Consider the following 21,714-nt stretch of genomic DNA (forward strand, 5'->3'; position numbering starts at 1 on the left):
AGAGATGACCATTAACATGTGTAATGTGCACAGACGGATGAAGGAGTTTAAAGGGAAAACCAGCATTGAAGGTAAGCCATGCACTGGAAAACCATTTAGTGTGACTACTGACACAAATCGCAAGTGAGTATACAAACTGATTTTGTGGACAGATAAATCACAATCTCTGAATTTGCTGCACAAGACTGAGGTTACAATGCATTACAAAAGACGGTGGAAAACTTTGGATATTGGAAAGTGTTGCAAAGTAGACATCTTAGTAGTTGACAACCAATTTGAACAGGTGAAGAGTTTAAGGTGTGTGCTGATCAGCTAGAAATGTTGAAAGTCAATGAAGGCATGCTGTATTTCAATCTGGTGACAGGAATGAAATGTGAACTTATCTTTATGATCCAGAAATAATGTCTTAGTCTAATGCCACAGAATTTTAAGAACCAGTAATCAACGTAGAAAGTTATGGTGACAGGTTTAAAGATGACAAGTCTGTCATTCACCTTAATATTCTGGAATGTGGTTGTACTTTGAGAACAAGTATGAGAGAAACAATCCATATTCACCATAACAATGCATGACTATGCCGATCTAAGGCTACAAATCAAACAATTAACGCTGAGCTGGTAATGGATCCCTCCAACTACTATTCAGCCCACATCTGGTTTTCAACAACTTCCATCTGTTCAGGTTAGTGCAGAACAGTCTTCAGAGGCAGAGATTTGATGGTGAAAGAAAAAGTGAAATTCACTGTAAAGAAGAAGTGGATACAACATGCACACATGTAATTGTTTCAAAAACGGGTCAAAACTTAAGATTTACTATTGGTGCAAAAAGTATTGCTTGTGATGGGGGACTACCAACATATCATTTCAAATGACTTTTGTCGGTTTTTGCATAACTATGATTCAACTCTCATTCAAACATACACATATACATGTGTATTATTCATTTAAAATACAGAGATGCCTGTAATAGGACATCTAACCCGCTAGAAATAGCAGCAAGGCTACATACCACAAAAAGTAGGGATAATTTCGAAAGGGGATGAAAAATAAAAACATTTACCAATCTATATTCTGTACCATGGTTTCAAGTCAATTTTAGTAAGATAAAAATTGTATATCTCACAAAGGTCGGACTATCATCGGCAGAATGACCAGACAATATTCGAGAGGGGAGCATGGTTCGTATTCGAATATCTAATTTTCCAAATTTACCGCGTATTTGCGGTTTACCTATTCGGCAGCAAATACACAAATGCCGATTTTCCTATAGAAATTAGCCAAAAAAAAAATTTTTATCATTATTAATAAAATACAGGGTAGTAAAAAAATTTTAGAAATTTTATTTACCACCAGTGGCCTAGCATGGGTAATGTATGTAGGAGGAAATGCTTGAGTCATGCAGGCCTGGTCAGCCATCAGAGATGTCACAGAAATCAACCCCCTGTAAATTCTGATACGGCTGTTGTTCACAACAGAACGTGTGGAAGGGTGTGCTGTTGAGTAGAGGACTGAAAAACATGTCAAAAGACTTCATACTGAAGTACCTGTTCCCTCTGCCAGCCAGCACAACTATACATTATACTATAAAATGTGCAAATATTTGGCAGGACTCAAGAATGATATAAGGGCCTCACACTGCATTATCGATGACTCATTTCAATGATTTTTTCTAGCAATGGTTTAGCTTGTATATGAGAAAACAGTCACTACTATATATATACATATATGTGTGTGCGTGTGTGTGTCTGTAAAAATATATATATATGCATACATATATATACATATACATGAATATAAACATATATATACATACATAAATATACATATATATATGCTTACATATATATACATTCCTTTATTCCTTTACTGGCTTCAGTCATTTGATTGCAGCCATACTGGAGCACCACCTTTAGTTGAACGAATTGACCCCAGGCCTTATTCTTTGCAAACCTAGTACTTATTCTATCATTCTCTTTTGCCCAACCACTAAGTTATGGGGACGTAAACACACCAGCATCAGTTGTCAAGTGATGGTGGGGCAACAAACATATGTATATATATATATATATATATATATATATATATATATATATGTACAGGCTTCTTTCAGTTTCTATCTACCAAATACACTCACAAGGCTTTGGTTGGCCTGAGGCTATAGTGGAAAACACTTGCTTAAGGTGTCATGCAGTAGGACCGAACCCAGAAACATGTGGTTGTGAAGCAAGCTTCTTACCATGAAGCCATGCCTGTATATATATATATGTATATATACATACATATTATACATACATATATATACATATACATACATATATATGTATATATACATACATATTAATAAATAAAAAGCACACATTAAGTGCAGGACATTGCCAACAAGTGAAAAGCATCCAAACACATGAGAGACAAGCTCAGTAAGAACAGGACATCAGCAACGAGGGAAAAATACATGAGCACATGTCGAATGAAAGCTCAAAATAGGGAGTAATAAACAGTTGACAACTGAGGAGGAGTTAGACTGCTTTTGGTATTTTGTCCCGTACTTGTCTCTAATTATGTGTTTACATATTTTTTACTCATTGTTGATGTCATGTCTTATTGTTAGTTTGTGTGTTTTTGTGTGTTTTTTGCTTGTTGGTGATGTCCTGTACTTAATGTGTATTTTTTATTTATTTATAATTGAACGCCATGCAGCTTTGTCCACAGTAAATTCTTACATTTAGTCATGAAACACGTGTAGTCATTTTATCATCTTTATCTTATGATATTCACTTTGCATTATATTATACTTATTTATTGTGCTTTTAATTATAAATTTTTCTATATGTGACAATCGATTTTCATCGATGAGTTCGTGAACCTCGGTTCTTTTCCCTAAAACTATATATTTATATATATTTTATACTGTGAAACTTAATTTAATTTTAATTTTTAATAAATTGATTTTAATTGAGTTTCTACCTGTAATTTTGGATTTTATCCCTAATATTATTATCATATATATACATATATATATACACAGATATATACATATATGCATACATATATACATACATGTATATGCACACACACACACACACACACACACACACACACACACACACATATATATATATACATATACATACATACATATATATATATACATACTTTCGATTATTCCCTTATTTGTTTCAGTCAGGTTAACTGTGGCCATGCAGGAGCACTGCCTTTAGTGGAACAAATAGACCGCAGGATTTATTCTTCGTAAACCTAGTACTTATTCTATCGGTCTCTTTTGCTGAACCAAGTTATGGGGACATAAACAAACCAATATTGGTTGTCAAGCCATCGTGGAGGGGGACAAACACTGACACATACGTATACACACACACACACATACACACATACACACATACACACATAAATACAACAAGTTTCTTTCAGTTTCTGTCTACCAAATCCATTCACGAGGCTTTGGTCAGCCCAAAGATATAGTAGAAGACACTTACCCAAGGTGCCATGCAGTGGGACTGAACCTAGAACCATGTGGTTGGTAAGTAAGCTACTTACCACAGAGCACTTCCTGTGGCTAGCCACTCCTATATACATAAGTATATATATATACACATTCACACATGTGTATATATATATAAACACTGTAAACAAACAGGAAACAACTTCTGTCTCATTCCATGGAGAAAAACTAGAGGTAGTTGATAGCTTCCGCTATCTGGGTGACCAAGTTAGTAGTGGGGGTGGGTGCGCTGAAAGTGTAGCTGCTAGAATAAGAATAGCCTGGGCAAAGTTCAGAGAGCTCCTACCTCTGCTGGCGACAAAGGGACTCTCACTCAGAGTAAAAGGCAGACTGTATGACGCATGTGTACGAACAGTCATGCTACATGGCAGTGAAATATGGGCTGTGACTGCTGAGGACATGCGTAAGCTTGCAAGGAATGAAGCCAGTATGCTCCGCTGGATGTGTAATGTCAGTGTGCATACCCGACAGAGTGTAAGTATCTTGAGAGAAAAGCTAAACGTAAGAAGCATCAGTTGTGGTGTGCAAGAGAGGCGATTGCGCTGGTATGGACATGTGGTGAGGATAGCTGCGTGAAAAAGTGCCACACCCTAACAGTTGAGGGAACCCGTGGAAGAGGTAGACCCAGAAGACCTGGGCTGAGGTGCTGAGGCAAGACCTTCGAACATTGAGCCTCACCGAAGCGATGACTTCTGACGGGGACCTTTGAAAATGTGCTGTGCGTGAGAAGACCCGGCAAGCCAAGTGAGACCTAAATCCAAGGCCTCTGCCAGGGGTGTAGCCAGCCCACTCATACGTACCTTTCCTACATTGGACACTAAACTCCGCTTGCGAAGACCTGTTGAGGCAAGTGAAATCAAACTAAATTCGACGACTGGCACCTGTGCCAACGTCGTCTCCTTCATTGGACACGAAACTCAGCTTGCGAAGACTTATTGGGGCAAGCGAATAGCGAAATCGGGATAGCACCTGTGCCCAGCGTCGCCTTCCTGGTACTTGTGCCCGTGACATGTGTAAGGATTTTCGATCGAGATTGTTGCCAGTGCCCCTGGACTGGCTCCTGTGCGGGTGGCACATAAAATGCACCATTTTGAGCATGGCCGTTGCCAGTACCGCCTGACCGGCCTTCGTGCAGGTGACGCGTAAAAGCACCCACTACACTCTCTGAGTGGTTGGCGTTAGGAAGGGCATCCAGCTGTAGAAACTCTGCCAAATCAGATTGGAGGCTGGTGTTGCCATCCGGTTTCACCAGTCCTCAGTCAAATCGTCCAACCCATGCTAGCATGGAAAGCGGACGTTTATACGACGATGATGATGATGATGATATATATACGTGTATATATATACATATATATAGACGGTTTAGATATAGATTCAAGGCTTGAATATGGTACTTATGCGAAGGCACCCGAATTTCACATCCCAAAAGGATGGGTGATTAAAATCAAATAATAAGCAACACGGATTTCAAAAGTGATTGCAGTACGCACGTTTCATGCTACTTCAATTTATTTAAGTAATGTGAGCATTACATTAAATGCAATATGAAGAGCAATCTTCAGCTGCACGAAAAAATGTAGAAAAAAAGACATATTACAAATGTGGCAACATATTAAAACCAAGTGGGAGAGAGCAGAGGAAGAATATATAAGTCCATCTTGACATAGCAGGGTCTATCAGGCTAGTAATTGATTCTAGACAAAAGTTTTAACTGTCTCAGAATTCTATTGTTTCTTATCTAGTGGTGATAGCAAAGGGACAATTACTTCTAAAGAGAGGGAAGGTGTAAGCAGTATGCATGGGCAAGGCTATAAAAGTATTAGAATCTAGAGGTTTCACTGGTCATAGTAGTATCAGGTCATTTTATTACTATCAAAATGTTGAGGAATTAATGTTGAGGAATTATAGCCCTAGGTATATGGGTCAAATAGGTTTTTTACTTTTAGTCTGAATAGAGTAACAGTATAGTGGTACAGACAACAACAGAATTCTAACTAATGTTTACACAATAAGAGGTATGTTAATAAAATAAAATTAGATGTAGTTATCTTTCACAAAAATCATGAAATAATGTCAATATTGAATTCAGGGGCTCTGGATAGGGTGTAAAATTTAAGGATATTAAGTATATTAAGCATATAGTGATCATGAACACTATTTTGAATTATCTTTTAAAAAAACTTATTAGCTGACGATAATGATACTATTTAGGAGACACATAGGTAAGCCTTATTTATATAATGTGAATAAAAGATAAAAATTATTATCGGATTTATATTAGTTTATAATAATGTGTATACTGATGTTTAAGGGACTGAGAAAAGAAAGGATGTTAGGAAATAACAAGGATAATCAATACAGGAATCTGATGACTGATTTAAGTAGATTAGATGTTAAGGATAGAGATCAGGAATATATGTTGTAAAGTTTCAATTACCAAAATAAATATGTGCTAGTTGATAGTTCTAGATGACTATAATAGAAGTAAGGTACTATAAATTTTGATAACTTTAGTTGTTTAAATAAAAGTCCTATTTTTTAAAAAATTTAAAAGTGCGAGTAGAGCAATGCACACATGATACCCTAAGGTCTAATCTATTATTGATTAGATTAGGATTGTTCCTAAGTTTAAAAATTTCATATATTTCCATAGAACACAATTCACATCCATATCTATTATTTCTATAAGGTTGTGCTTTTCTTATAATTTCCCATTTAAGGCTAAAATTAATACTATTGTCTTTTAACTCCCAAATTTTACTTGCCAAAGTTGTACTATTTGCCTTATGTCTAAGTCTAAATGAAGATTTATGGTTATATATTCTCTGTTTCAGGTTAATACTACACCCTATATAAATATAATTCTCTGTTCTAGTACTAATGATGCATCTGTACACTACGTTGCGGGTGCAACAAAATCCAAATAAAGGACAATGGGACTTTTTTCTACAGTTGCACATGGTGGGGTTATCAACTCCACCTATATTATTTCTAATATCTCTATTATTATTATTACTACAATTATTTACACTAATATCATTTATCAATTCTTCAATTCCACTATTAGGTATATATTGGCTATTACCATCATTATTTAATTCATATCTTGATGTGCTATTAGTTGGACTTACTCCTTCCACATTTGGCCTATTGATATTATATGAATTATGTCTTTGATCACTATTACTTCTGTTGGAGTTGGGTCTATCATCAACTTCAGTCAAAACTGTAACGTCGTTACTGATATATTCTAATTGTTGGTTGAAATTATGGTTTATAGGAATAAGTATATTGCTACTATCTTCATAATTTCTTTCGTTATTGTTATTTTCACTTCTATTTGTATAATTATTGGTAGCATCATTATTGGTATTAGATGGATTATTATTTGCATTCATATGGCCACTATTTGTAATTTCATTAATTCTAGCTGACTTGATGTTTTTTTTGTTTAACCTAGCTATGATTGTACCTACATTAGGAAGGGTAGAGTAAGAAATTCTGATTTTATGACAAGAGAAGATTTTACTATATCTGTGAGAAGAAGGGAAATTTTTTTGTAAAATATTCATGAATTTTTTATAAATATTTGTGGATATTGCACAGTTGAAGGGTATATTTAACCAGATAGAATTTTTATTTTTTCTCTTAAATTTATTGTGTGGGTGGGTATGGGGTGTGCTATGATTACTATTATTTTCTAGTACAATATTATTATTGTGATTAGTAGTTCTTTTAGTTGTGGGATGTTTACTATTTTTGTTATTTGATTCAACATTACTGTCTATTAACATAGGTTTATTCTTAGCGTTAGTATATAGTTTGCTATTAAGTTTACTATTAAAATGCACTTTATTACTTTTCTTATTGGTTAGATTTTTAGGTAAATAGGGTTGTTTTTTATTTGGTCCATTGTTGTTACTATTTAAGTTATTAGGTTTGTTATAACATCTATGATTATTATTATTATTATTATCTCTATTATTGTTGTTATTGTTGCCATGTGCACCACTATCACTATTATTATTATTATTATTATTATCTGTATCAAGAAGAGATGTTCCACCAGGGTTAAGGAAAGCAATATTTTGAGTATATCCAGCTTTAGACAAGGCCATATTATAGTAGCTAGAATTAGAATTAAATATATCAATGTTGGAAGATAATTTAGTAATTCTTTCAGAAATATTATTAACTAAAGAATTTAATACATTAGGTGGATGATTGGATAATCTACTTACATATCTAGTAGTTTCATTTTCTTTTCTATATGGGTGGTATAATCTAGTTTCTATGTTGAGAGTGGTATCTAAGAAATTTACAATTTTATTACCATATTCATAAGTAATGTCTAAGTTAAAACTTTAAAAAAATTTTCTGATTTTCTTTCTTATTCTCTCAATGAGTTGCTATTACTAGGGATGATGAATAAAGCATCATCTCTATATAGACCACCTTTTAGTTCAGGGATTTCTTTGTTTAAGCAATATAAGAGGTAAGTCCCTACTAGGTTTGTAACCTCAGCTGAATCGCTCGATCCCATTGGTATATCAAAGTTTTCTGGGGTATCGGCTCTCGTCCAGAGCTTGTTATCAAATTCTATAATGGTTTTTCTAGCCAATAAAATAATGTCTATCTTATCCCTAGTAATGAGGGAGCCATTCATAGTAAAAATGAGGGCTTTATTTAGGAGAATAGGGGATATGCTAGAGTAATAATTATTTATATCAAACTGAATAAACGAGAAGTTTTTAGTATTGTCAATAGATTTAAACCAGTCTAGTGCTTCTTCTGTATTGATCCATAACTTTAAGGACAAATTAGGAACTAATTGAGGTAGAATCCTGTCAAGTATAAGCTTACTGAGTCTGCCAATGTCAGACTTAGATGGGCAAGTGAGTCTCACTGATGGGTTATCTTCGAAATTCTTTTTATGATCTTTTAAATTAATCCTGGGTTCAGTTGGAACCAGTGGTTCAGTCCTATCTGTTAGGTCGTAGTCCTGCATAATTTTCTTGATTTTTAAGTTGATCTCAGATAGATTTCTTTTCGAAGTTATTTTGTATTTGGAGTTAAGCTCCTTCATGATCAGTTTTTTATAAGTAGTATAATCCAGTCGGTACAAGTTTCCAGTTTTGTCAGCAGGGACTAGAATGCCCGGTACATATATATATATATATATATATATATATATATATATATACGTGTATATATATATATATATATATATATATATATATATATCTTTATATACAGAGAGACACAGAGAGAGAGAGAGTGGGAAAGAGAGAAAGAAAGAAACAGAAAGAGAAAGAATGATACTAGTCTTATTAGCCAAAATCCAAAAATTTTGACTTCAAAAGACTATTGGTGATTTCAGGCTTATTTCTAGCACAATTTATGAACTTTGTGTCTCTGTGTCTCTCTATATAAAGATATATATATATATAAATAAATGTATAATATATAAATACACACACACACACACACACACGCAAACACACACATGTATATATATATTTTTACTAGATCTAAATAAACAACCCCTGTTAAAAATATTCTGGCAAAAGTCGGGAAGAAATTTAACATCCCAAAGAAACTTAATTTCGGTAGAAAGTCTATTTTTTAAACTTTTTTAAAAAATTAAATGTCGAAATCCGATGTGGAAAAAATGGTCCAATTGGTTCAAGGCCGCCCCTGTCTATATATATACATATATATATATATTTTTTGGGACTGTCACATTAAGTTGACTGTATACAACTACTTTATATATATAAATATACAAATTAATTATCAATTATCAATATAGGGCGTCGTTTAAAAAAGATTTTCGCTGCTCTTTCTAGCAAATTAAAACAATAACATACACATTGAACAAAGCGGTCGCTGAGGTATAAAGGGAAATAACCCTACATTTTAGGGATTAGAGTTATTTCCCCTTGACCAAAGTCGATAAAAAAAGTTTTTTCTGAATCTATTGTTTAAAAAGAAAAGTTTTTTACTTCCGTTCTTGTATGTACGTACATCTATACATGCATACATGTATATATTATGTTATATTATATTATATTTCGTATGTGTATTTCGTGTGCAAGATTCTTATATATGTGTTTATTACCGGCATAATGCCTCTCCCAAGGTTTAATTATATTATATTATGTTATTCTTCTAATCTTTTACTTGTTTCAGTCATTTGACTGCGGCCATGCCGGAGCATCACCTTGAATGGATTTTAATCAAACAAGTTAACCCCCGGAGTTGTTTTTTTTTAATACTAGTATCATTCTTTCACTCTTTCCCACTCTCTCTCTCTGTATATAAAGATATATATATATATATATACAGGGTGGGGCATAAATACTGTTACAAAATAAAACACAGATTTATCCCGACAAAAATTTATTTAACAAATTATTTTACAAAATATGCTTTGCAAATGCCCAAGGAACAATATGGTGTAACTTTTATTCAAAATGCTTACCTCGTGCCTTCACAACACTACAAAGTCTTTTTGGGAAGTCATCTATAGCAGCAAGCACAACATCTAAGGGTATTTTAACCCAGCACTTGGTCAATTTTTTCTTTAGAGCTCCAATATTTTGGCAAGGAGTAGAGCAGGCTTCATTCTCCAGAATTGACCACAAACAATAATCAAGAGCGTTAAGATCAGGTGATGAGGGAGGCCATTCTTCTTTGCTGATCCAGGACGGCCAGTTGTCTCTACACCACTGTTGTGTTAATTGAGACGTGTGGCTCGTCGCCCCATCTTGTTGGAAAGTCCAAACTTCATCACCGTACACCGAATTGCACCATGGTATCAACGCGCCTTCCAGAATGTCCTCGATGTACCGTTCTTTGTTTATCTTGATTCTTTGAGGGACAAAAACAAGTGGAGTTTTCCCTCTTTCAGAAATGGATGCCCAGACCATCACTGATGCTAGTTTTTGGAGCTTTAGGTCTTTTCACTCAATAAACACACACACAACGCCCGGTCTGGGAATCGAAACCGTAATCCTCCGGCTACGAGACCGCTTCCCTAACCACTGGGCCATTGTGCCTCCAGAGATGCTAATACTATAAGCATAAAACCTGAAATTTTTGGAGTTGGGTGGGCTAATGTTTCTGCCAGTTTGCCGCTTTTTTATCGACCAGATGGGGGCCCCGGGACAATGGGATCCCAGGGCCACAATGTGCATTCGAGGTGTCGATGTTCACTGAGTCCTGCAATTCGCATCAGTTCCTGCGGATAGCCGCGCTCTTCATCGACGGACGAGCCGAGTGATTCCCACGCCTGCACCTACATATGTATATTTTTTGCTTGTTTCAGTCATTCTACTGTGGCCATGCTGGGGCACTGCCTTGAAGGGTCTTTTTTTAGTCAAATGAACAAGTCCCAGTATATATTATTTAAAGCCCGGAACTTATTCTGTCTGTGTCTTTTACCTGGCCATTAAGTTACATGGACGTAAATAAACGAGCATCGGTTGTCCAGCAGGAAGACAGAGAGACAATGGGGAGGTGCAGGAATTGGTTGGTAGAGGGAAGAGAGAAAGAAAACTAATGATGGGGGCGCAAAAGTAGTTCTGAAGGGGAGGAGAAGAAAAGAAAAAAGAAGGGAGGAGGACGAGGTAAGTATAAGTTGGACAAAAAAGAAGTAGAGGAAGAAGAAAATCGAAAACAGGACGAGGGGCAGAGCTAGATCGGAAGACGGGGTAGGAGTAAACGAATGAGAATACATATATATATATATTTTTTGGGACTGTCACATTAAGTTGACTGTATACAACTACTTTATATATATAAATATATATATCAATCATAAATTATCAATATAGAGCGTCGTTTAAAAAAGATTTTCGCTGCTCTTTCTCGCAAATTAAAACAATAACATCCCAAAGAAACTTAATTTCGGTAGAAAGTCTATTTTTTAAACTTTTTTTAAAAATTAAATGTCGAAATCCGATGTGGAAAAAATGGTCCAATTGGTTCAAGGCCGCCCCTGTCTATATATATACATATATATATATTTTTTTGGGGACTGTCACATTAAGTTGACTGTATACAACTACTTTATATATATAAATATACAAATTAATTATCAATTATCAATATAGGGCGTCGTTTAAAAAAGATTTTCGCTGCTCTTTCTAGCAAATTAAAACAATAACACACACATTAAACAAAGCGGTCGCTGAGGTATAAAGGGAAATAACCCTCAAATGTAGAGTTATTTCCCTTTATACCTCAGCGACCGCTTTGTTCAATGCGTGTGTTATTGTTTTAATTTGCTAGAAAGAGCAGCGAAAATCTTTTTTAAACGACGCCCTATGTTGATAATTGACAATTAATTTGTATATTTATATATATAAAGTAGTTGTATACAGTCAACTTAATGTGACAGTCCCAAAAAAAATATATATATATGTATATATATAGACAGGGGCGGCCTTGAACCAATTGGACCATTTTTTCCACATCGGATTTCGACATTTAATTTTTAAAAAAAGTTTAAAAAATAGACTTTCTACCGAAATTAAGTTTCTTTGGGATGTTATTGTTTTAATTTGCTAGAAAGAGCAGCGAAAATCTTTTTTAAACGACGCTCTATATTGATAATTTATGATTGATATATATATTTATATATATAAAGTAGTTGTATACAGTCAACTTAATGTGACAGTCCCAAAAAATATATATATATATGTATTCTCATTCGTTTACTCCTACCCCGTCTTCCGATCTAGCTCTGCTCCTCCTCCTGTTTTCGATTTTCTTCTTCCTCTACTTCTTTTTTGTCCAACTTATACTTACCTCGTCCTCCTCCCTTCTTTTTTCTTTTCTTCTCCTCCCCTTCAGAACTACTTTTGCGCCCCCATCATTAGTTTTCTTTCTCTCTTCCCTCTACCAACCAATTCCTGCACCTCCCCATTGTCTCTCTGTCTTCCTGCTGGACAACCGATGCTCGTTTATTTACGTCCATGTAACTTAATGGCCAGGTAAAAGACACAGACAGAATAAGTTCCGGGCTTTAAATAATATATACTGGGACTTGTTCATTTGACTAAAAAAAGACCCTTCAAGGCAGTGCCCCAGCATGGCCACAGTAGAATGACTGAAACAAGCAAAAAATATACATATGTAGGTGCAGGCGTGGGAATCACTCGGCTCGTCCGTCGATGAAGAGCGCGGCTATCCGCAGGAACTGATGCGAATTGCAGGACTCAGTGAACATCGACACCTCGAATGCACATTGTGGCCCTGGGATCCCATTGTCCCGGGGCCCCATCTGGTCGAGAACAAAGCGGCGAGCTGGCAGAAACATTAGCCCACCCAACTCCAAAAATTTCAGGTTTTATGCTTATAGTATTAGCATCTCTGGAGGCACAATGGCCCAGTGGTTAGGGAAGCGGTCTCGTAGCCGGAGGATTACGGTTTCGATTCCCAGACCGGGCGTTGTGTGTGTGTTTATTGAGTGAAAAGACCTAAAGCTCCAAAAACTAGCATCAGTGATGGTCTGGGCATCCATTTCTGAAAGAGGGAAAACTCCACTTGTTTTTGTCCCTCAAAGAATCAAGATAAACAAAGAACGGTACATCGAGGACATTCTGGAAGGCGCGTTGATACCATGGTGCAATTCGGTGTACGGTGATGAAGTTTGGACTTTCCAACAAGATGGGGTGACGAGCCACACGTCTCGATTAACACAACAGTGGTGTAGAGACAACTGGCCGTCCTGGATCAGCAAAGAAGAATGGCCTCCCTCATCACCTGATCTTAACGCTCTTGATTATTGTTTGTGGTCAATTCTGGAGAATGAAGCCTGCTCTACTCCTTGCCAAAATATTGGAGCTCTAAAGAAAAAATTGACCAAGTGCTGGGTTAAAATACCCTTAGATGTTGTGCTTGCTGCTATAGATGACTTCCCAAAAAGACTTTGTAGTGTTGTGAAGGCACGAGGTAAGCATTTTGAATAAAAGTTACACCATATTGTTCCTTGGGCATTTGCAAAGCATATTTTGTAAAATAATTTGTTAAATAAATTTTTGTCGGGATAAATCTGTGTTTTATTTTGTAACAGTATTTATGCCCCACCCTGTATATATATATATATATCTTTATATACAGAGAGAGAGAGTGGGAAAGAGTGAAAGAATGATACTAGTATTAAAAAAAAACAACTCTGGGGGTTAACTTGTTTGATTAAAATCCATTCAAGGTGATGCTCCGGCATGGCCGCAGTCAAATGACTGAAACAAGTAAAAGATTAGAAGAATAACATAATATAATATAATTAAACCTTGGGAGAGGCATTATGCCGGTAATAAACACATATATAAGAATCTTGCACACGAAATACACATACGAAATATAATATAATATAACATAATATATACATGTATGCATGTATAGATGTACGTACATACAAGAACGGAAGTAAAAAACTTTTCTTTTTAAACAATAGATTCAGAAAAAACTTTTTTTATCGACTTTGGTCAAGGGGGAAATAACTCTAATCCCTCAATGATTAGAGTTGTTTCCCCCTTGACCAAAGTCGATAAAAATTTTTTTTTCTGAATCTATTGTTTAAAAAAAAAACTTTTTCACTTCCTGTCTTGTATCAACGTATGAGTACCCATGCCTACATATATAGTGTTATTCTTCTAATCTTTTACTTGTTTCAGACATTTGAATGCGGCCATGCCGTGTGAAAATGTTATGTGTGTACGTATGTCTATACATGCATATATATATATATACTACTTGACTGCGGCCATGCCGGAGCATCGCCTAGAATGGATTTTAATCAAACAAGTTAACCCCCGGAGTTGTTTTTTTTAAGACTAGTATCATTCTTTTTCTTTCTCTCTCTCTGTATATAAAGAATCAAGATAAACAAAGAACGGTACATCGAGGACATTCTGGAAGGCGCGTTGATACCATGGTGCAATTCGGTGTACGGTGATGAAGTTTGGACTTTCCAACAAGATGGGGCGACGAGCCACACGTCTCGATTAACACAACAGTGGTGTAGAGACAACTGGCCGTCCTGGATCAGCAAAGAAGAATGGCCTCCCTCATCACCTGATCTTAACGCTCTTGATTATTGTTTGTGGTCAATTCTGGAGAATGAAGCCTGCTCTACTCCTTGCCAAAATATTGGAGCTCTAAAGAAAAAATTGACCAAGTGCTTTAAAGTTATTTCAATTCTTTGTAATTAAGGGAAACCTATGAAATTTGGTAACACACACACATAAGACAACCTAAGTTAAAAAAAAAAAATAATAATTTTAAACTGGGTAGGAATTGAAACCTAAACCACCATTTAACAGACAAAGTGACTTTTACCAACAATTTCAATGTTAAAATTTAGATATTTAAATATTTTCTTTATTGGTAAGACTGTTGTTGTTGCTGTTTGTTCCTTCTGAAGCCATGTCTGGTTCATAATGGCTGGTTTCCTGGTTTCATTTCACCTGGATAGGATGTTGGTTCATCGCAGGTGATCTGCTAGATGTACCCCAGTGTCACTGATGACATGTGCTGTTCTCTCAATAATAATAATAATAATAACAACAATAAGGAGATAAAATATTAACAAACAAGATATATTTTGTTATTTTCTAATCTTTAATTTCTGCAATAATACTTTTTCTAAACCTAACATCGGAGCTTCAAATGCCATCGAAGCCAAAAATGCAACCATAAACGTGACTCCAAGACAACCTAGAAACAGGAACACCTGAAGAAGAGAGAGAATGATAGATATGATGGAAAATAGTAAAATAAGGATTAGAATGAATTAACAATAAAGGATCTTATGATAAAACATGGATGTTATATATCATCATCGTCTTGCGTCTTATTTCCATGCTGGCAGGGGTTGGATGATTTGACAGGAGCTGACAAGGCTGGAGAGCTGCACCAGATTCCAGTTGTCTGTTTTGGTAGATTTCTATGGCTGGATGCCCTTCCTGATGTCAATCACTTTACAGAGTATACTATGTATATGTATAGATAGATATATATATATGTGTGTGTGTGTTTGTGTGTCTGTGTTTGTCTCCCCACCGCAACCACTTGACAACTGGTGTTGGTGTTTACATCCTCATGAAAGACACAAAATAAGTACCAGGCTATTCTGGTAAGAAAGCTTACCAAGAGCCTATGTATACATTTTAATTAAAATATATTTCGTTTTTGCTAGATTAGATTTGTTTCATTAAATTACCAAATTTCTCCTCAAAGGTTAAATCCACATTTTCCTATCCTGCCCCCACCCAGAATATTTTCTTCCATTCTATAATGCGGTATAGTGTACCATGGTGTACATTTAAAGACTGGCTTTTGTTTTTTCAATCAATAAAATCCACCTGCATCTCTCGGTTTCAAAGTTGTCTTTTTTTTCGAATCGCTAAGTTACGGGGACGTAAACACACCAGCATCGGTTGTCAAGCGATGTTGGGGGGACAAACACAGACACACAAACATATACACACACACACACACAAACATATACACACACACACACACACACATATATATATATATATATAATGTGAGAAAAATTAGTTGAAGTAAAACATTTTGAACTTTTTTTTGGGGGGGGGGGGTCCAAAAGATACTTCATATCAAAATAGGAAGTTGCTATTGTCAGTAATTAAAATATGAAAATATGACAATTAAAAAAGTTTTATGAGTATCATAGGATAAAATTTTATATAAAACCCAACTAACAGTTACAAAAATACCTTTTATGATGTCTTATTAATTTGAGTTGAAGAAAAAGAACACAAGAAGTATCATATCCTGCAATTATTCACCCAATTCAAGGCAAGATTAAAATCACCAATGTCCCCGTTGCCACTTCATAGCAAAATCTATTCCTGGACTAAAATTACCTTCAGGCAACCATTGCAAATAGAAACAGCATCTTTTATTTTTTCTCCCACGTTTTTTTTCAAAATCCTTTTCTTTCAAACAAACACTCATATGTCGAAATAAACAGGAATGACCATTATTATTATTATTTTGTTTCCAAATAAAACACATTTGGTTTAGATTCTTTTTGTTATATTTTTTTTTTGTTTGTTACATATTTATTTTATATTTCATATTTGTCACGAAAATCATCCATTTTTGGGGTGTGGTGGGGGATTGCGTGCAGTGTGTTGTGGAGTGGCGTTGGACTGTTTTCTCTGTTGTGGGAAGTGGGATGTCAGCTGAAGTGTAATGTGGGTTGTGTGCAGTGCATTGTGGAGTGGTGTTGGAGTGTGATGTTGTGGGGTGGGGGGTGGGGGGCTGTTGTAAGACTCTTCATTGGTCTCGATAAAATGGTTTGACATCATCTCCGAAAAGGTAAGGTGGGAATTTAAAGATGTCTGGGTGTCCGAAATGAGGTACTGTTTCATTGAAGGATGCTGTACTCCACTGAAAGACAGGAACATCATCACATGTGGGTCCTGCGATGGCTACAAAACTGAGGCGCTTGATAAGACTGGAATTGGTCAACTGGATAAAAGAGAGAGGGAGACAGAGTAATGGATTAGTGAAAGAGAGACAGGTATACAGATAGTAATGGAACAGAGAGAGAGAGAGAGAGAGAGAGAGAGAGACAAGCAGACAGAGTAATAGATTTGTGAGAGAGAGAGACAAAGAGATAGAGTAATGGATTAGAGAGAGAGAAAGCAAGACAGAGTAATGGATTAATGAGAGAGAGAAAGAGAGACAGACAGACAGAGTAATGGATTGGAGAGAGAGAGAGACAGACAGACAGATAGAGTAATAAATTTGTGTGAGAGAGAGAGAGAGAGACAGACAGACAGAGTAATGGATTAGAGAGAGAGAGAGAGACAGACAGACAGAGTAATGGATTAGAGAGAGAGAGAGAGAGAGACAGACAGACAGATAGAGTAATAGATTTGTGTGTGAGAGAGAGAGAGAGAGAGAGAGGCAGACAGAGTAATGGATTAGAGAGAGAGACGGACAGACAGATTAATAGATTAGTGAAAGAGAGACAAACAGAGTGATAGATTTGTGTTTGAGAGAGAGACAGACAGAGTAATGGATTAGAGAGACAAAGAAAGAGACAGACAGACAGACAGAGCAAAGCAATAAATTAGTGAGAGAGAGAGAGAGGGAGAGACAGCCAAACAGAGTAATAGATTAAAGGGAGACAGATAAACAAATTAGAATAATGAATTAGTGAGAGAGACATACACTAATAGATTACTACTACTACTACTACTACTACTACTACTACTACTACTACTACTACTACTACTACTACTACTACTACTGGATCAGTGAGAGAGACACACTAATTGATTACTATCGTTGCTACTACTACCACCATTCCCATCACCACCAACAGTGCCACTACTACTGGTACCACCTCTAACACCAATACTACTACCAGTACCACTAGCATCCTCACCACCACCACCACCACCACGACTATTACTATTACTACTAATTTCTTCATTGCCCACAAGGGGTTAAACATAGAGGGGGACAAACAAGGACAGACAAACGGATTAAGTCGATTACATCGACCCCAGTGCGTAACTGGTACTTAATTTATCGACCCCCGAAAGGATGAAAGACAAAGTCGACCTCAGCGGAATTTGAACTCAGAACGTAACGGCAGACGAAATACCGCTAAGCATTTCGCCCGGTGTGCTAACGGTTCTGCCAGCTCGCTGCCTTTGCTATTACTACTGTAACGTCAATTCACACAACCATCTTTCTTCCCCCCCCACCAAGACTGATCGCTCACCTCACCCCCATCCTCAGTAAAGGCAACAGCATAAAAAAAATTTAAAAAACCTTACCTTCATGTCAATACCTCCGTGAGCACGGTGTCCTAGGAACTTGAAACGGTAGGTGCCATTCTGTGGGTTCAAATCCGATCGGGCAGAGATTGCGAGCTCGGCATTCTCAGGGGGTTCGCATTCACACCTGGATAGCGGATCCTTCTTGTAATTGTTGTACCTGGCAAAGAACAATATATATATATATATATATATATATATATATAAATATATATATATAGATTTTTGAGCGTGGCTGTTGAAAGTACCACCTGACTGGCCTTCGTGCCGGTGGCACGTAAAAGGCACCCACTACACTCTCGGAGTGGTTGGCGTTAGGAAGGGCATCCAGCTGTAGAAACTCTGCCAAATCAGATTGGAGCCTGGTGTAGCCATCTGGTTTCACCAGTCCTCAGTCAAACCGTCCAACCCATGCCAGCACGGAAAGCGGACGTTAAACAATGATGATGATGTATATGTATTTTTCCTTTATTTCTATTTTTGTGCTCCACGTGAAGGCACAGGTGTCACTGTGTGAAGAATTTTGCTTCCAAAGTGCCTCCTGCTACAGCCTTGGGCTGACCAAACCCATGTGAGTGGATCTGGTTGACGGAAACTGAAAAGAAACCTGTTTTATATGTGTGTGCGTGTTTGTGTCCCACCACTGCTTGACAACTAGTGTTGGTGTGTTTACGTCCCTGTAACCTAGCAGTTTGGCAAGTGATACTGATAGAATAAATCCCAGGCTAGGGTTGACTCATTCAACTAAAGATTCTTCAAGGTGGTGCCCCAGCATGGCCACAGTCTAATGACTGAAACAAGTAGAAAATAAAAGGCGCATGTATATCTTACCTCATCAATTTGATCATTGTCTTCATGTCCTTCACCTTGATATGGTCCCGTCTCATTATCTTGGCCCTGGGGGTGTTGTTGTAGGTATAGATGTCCCCGTATTTGTCAATGAGATCCTGCTGGCCACTGATTTTCACAATCTTGGAGAAATAACTGGCACAAGAACACAGTAAACGGTTCAACAAAACTATAGATGAAATTTAGTTATGAAACACGTGTAGTCATTTTATTTATCATTATCTTATGATATTTACTTTGTTTTATATTACACTCATTTATTGTGCTTTTAATTATTAATTTTTCTATATGTGATAGTGGATTTTCATCGATGAGTTCTTGAAACTTGGTTATTTTCCCTAAAACTATATATTTTATATATATATATATATATATATATATATATATATATATTATTTTGTTTAAAAGAGTTCCAACACTGTCTGTTTTTTATGTTTTATTTATATTCCTGCAGAACCAATGTGGGGTATAGAATATGGAATATACAATATATAATATAATATGCAATATATAATATAAAATAAAATAAAATAAAAATGGATGGCACCATGAAAGAAAGTATTGAATGTAGATGAAATATTGAGTGTTCAATATAAAGGATCAAATATATAAATATATAAATATAAATATATATATATAAAGGCGACTCGAGTTTCAGGGCTATTTCCCTTCGTCATGGCCGGTATGACAGACTTTAACAGACTGTAATAAGTTGGCTGGTTTTCTGTCTTATATATATATATATACATATATATAATTTTTCATAGAAAACCATGTAATCGTTACCAATATAGCAATTTAACGACAAATTTAAATATGGAAGAAACCTAGAAATATGGTATTGATCTCCTATTTTTGACTTTTGTTTGATTTTTGTTTGTTCTCAAATGTATTCCCTGAAGACGTGTAAGGCAACTTATATGTTTGACTTAAATTTGACGGTCAAATATAGCTTTACACAGAAATGTTGACATAGGAATAAATTACAATAATAATGGATATTAGCATCAAACCTCTCTCTTAAATTTAAATTTAAAACTTTGGATATATATATATAAATATATAATAAAAGAGGTACAGTCATACGCAGCGGCATGCACACACACACACACACACACATACATAAACACACACACAAATAGACACACACACACACACAGACACACATGCAGATGTACACACAGTTACATACACACAGATGCATGCACACGGACACACACACACACAGAAACACACATATAGTCACAGACACAGAACACAGACACACACACATAAACACACACAGTCACAAACACAGAACACACACACACATGCAGATGTACACACAGTCATACACACAGATGCATGCACACACACACACACACACACAGACAGTCACACACATAGACACACACACATGTATGCACCCTTTATTTGTATCCATTCATTGGATGGCTGCTATTCTGGGGCCCTGCCTCAAAGGGTTTTTAGTTCAATAAATCTACCTCATTATTCATTGGGCAAACCTCCACATATGCACCCCACTCAACTTTGTTTCCTGATAACTTCCAGAAAAATGGATAATTTTGAATGAAATTTCCTGCAAATATGCTTCAGATGGACTTTCAAGTGTACTTTCTGATTGTATCAGAATTTGAGTTGAAAATATTTTTCTGATGATAGGGGGACAATTTTTGGAAAATTCACAAGAGTCACTATCTGTCTGATATGGGTACACCAGATACATGCATCACAACCATATGTACGTGACATGGTGATCTCATATCAAGATGAAAAGTGCATGACCTTGCAGGTGGGGCCCGGTTAGAATTTTCTTCAGGTTGTGTAGCCCATCCTGCTCAAAAGGTCCCTGAAAAAGAGTTCTTTAAGGATGTTGAATGAAACACCCATGTTTCCAGAGGTGAATTATTCAAACTCCAAAGAATTCCTCTGAACACATGGCTATGATGCTCCCCCACTATTTCTGCTCATGATCAGAGATGCACATATCGTCAGCCACCAAGGGACATGCTCAACTGGTTACGGTCAAACAACTGACAAGCAAATCTGTGGTATTGAGCAGAACATTTGCTGTAGCCCATCTTTTTATACCAAGACAAAACAATGTACATGATAACACTTCCAATCAGTTAAGATCAGAAGCCATGAGAGCCACTGCCTGGTACTGCATCAGGGCATTAGCAAATCTGTGGTATTGAACAGAATATTTGCTGTAGCTCATCTTTTTATACCAAGACAAAACAATGTACATGATAACACTTCCAATCAGTTAAGATCAGAAGCCATGAGAGCCATTGCCTGGTACTGCATCAGGGCATTAGCAAATCTGTGGTATTGAGCAGAATATTTGCTGTAGCCCATCTTTTTATACCAAGACAAAACAATGTACATGATAACACTTCCAATCAGTTAAGATCAGAAGCCATGAGAGCCATTGCCTGGTACTGCATCAGGGCATTAGCAAATCTGTGGTATTGAGCAGAATATTTGCTGTAGCCCATCTTTTATACCA

The 21,714-nt window shown here is 36.3% G+C and overlaps 1 protein-coding gene and 2 pseudogenes across 2 annotated transcripts in view; 1 reads left to right on the forward strand and 2 right to left on the reverse strand.

Annotated features, from left to right (window-relative positions):
* Positions 1-10,667: 10,667 nt before the first annotated feature.
* Positions 10,668-10,821, reverse strand: LOC149130184 (5.8S ribosomal RNA; annotated as a pseudogene).
* Positions 10,822-12,662: 1,841 nt separating this feature from the next.
* Positions 12,663-12,822, forward strand: LOC149130185 (5.8S ribosomal RNA; annotated as a pseudogene).
* A 2,309-nt stretch (positions 12,823-15,131) lies between these two features.
* LOC106882584 (putative aminopeptidase PLBD2) overlaps positions 15,132-21,714 on the reverse strand; it is a 35,153-nt gene continuing 28,570 nt past the window's right edge. Inside the window, exons 9-12 of one of the 2 annotated variants that reach the window (XR_016239227.1) lie at positions 19,185-19,337; positions 18,354-18,513; positions 16,272-17,031; positions 15,132-15,262 (exon numbers count right to left, since the gene is read on the reverse strand). Coding sequence is in view for 1 of the 2 variants with exons in the window: in XM_089346391.1 (XP_089202517.1) it covers positions 16,837-17,031; positions 18,354-18,513; positions 19,185-19,337 (508 nt within the window). In the remaining variant the exon portion in view is untranslated. Of the gene's footprint in view, positions 17,032-18,353; positions 18,514-19,184; positions 19,338-21,714 lie in introns of both variants that reach the window. The other variant, XM_089346391.1, reaches the window with a different exon arrangement.

This window comes from Octopus bimaculoides, chromosome 30 (genome assembly GCF_046866305.1).
Source record: "Octopus bimaculoides isolate indiv1 chromosome 30, ASM4686630v1, whole genome shotgun sequence".
NCBI classification, from domain to species: Eukaryota; Metazoa; Mollusca; class Cephalopoda; order Octopoda; family Octopodidae; genus Octopus; species Octopus bimaculoides.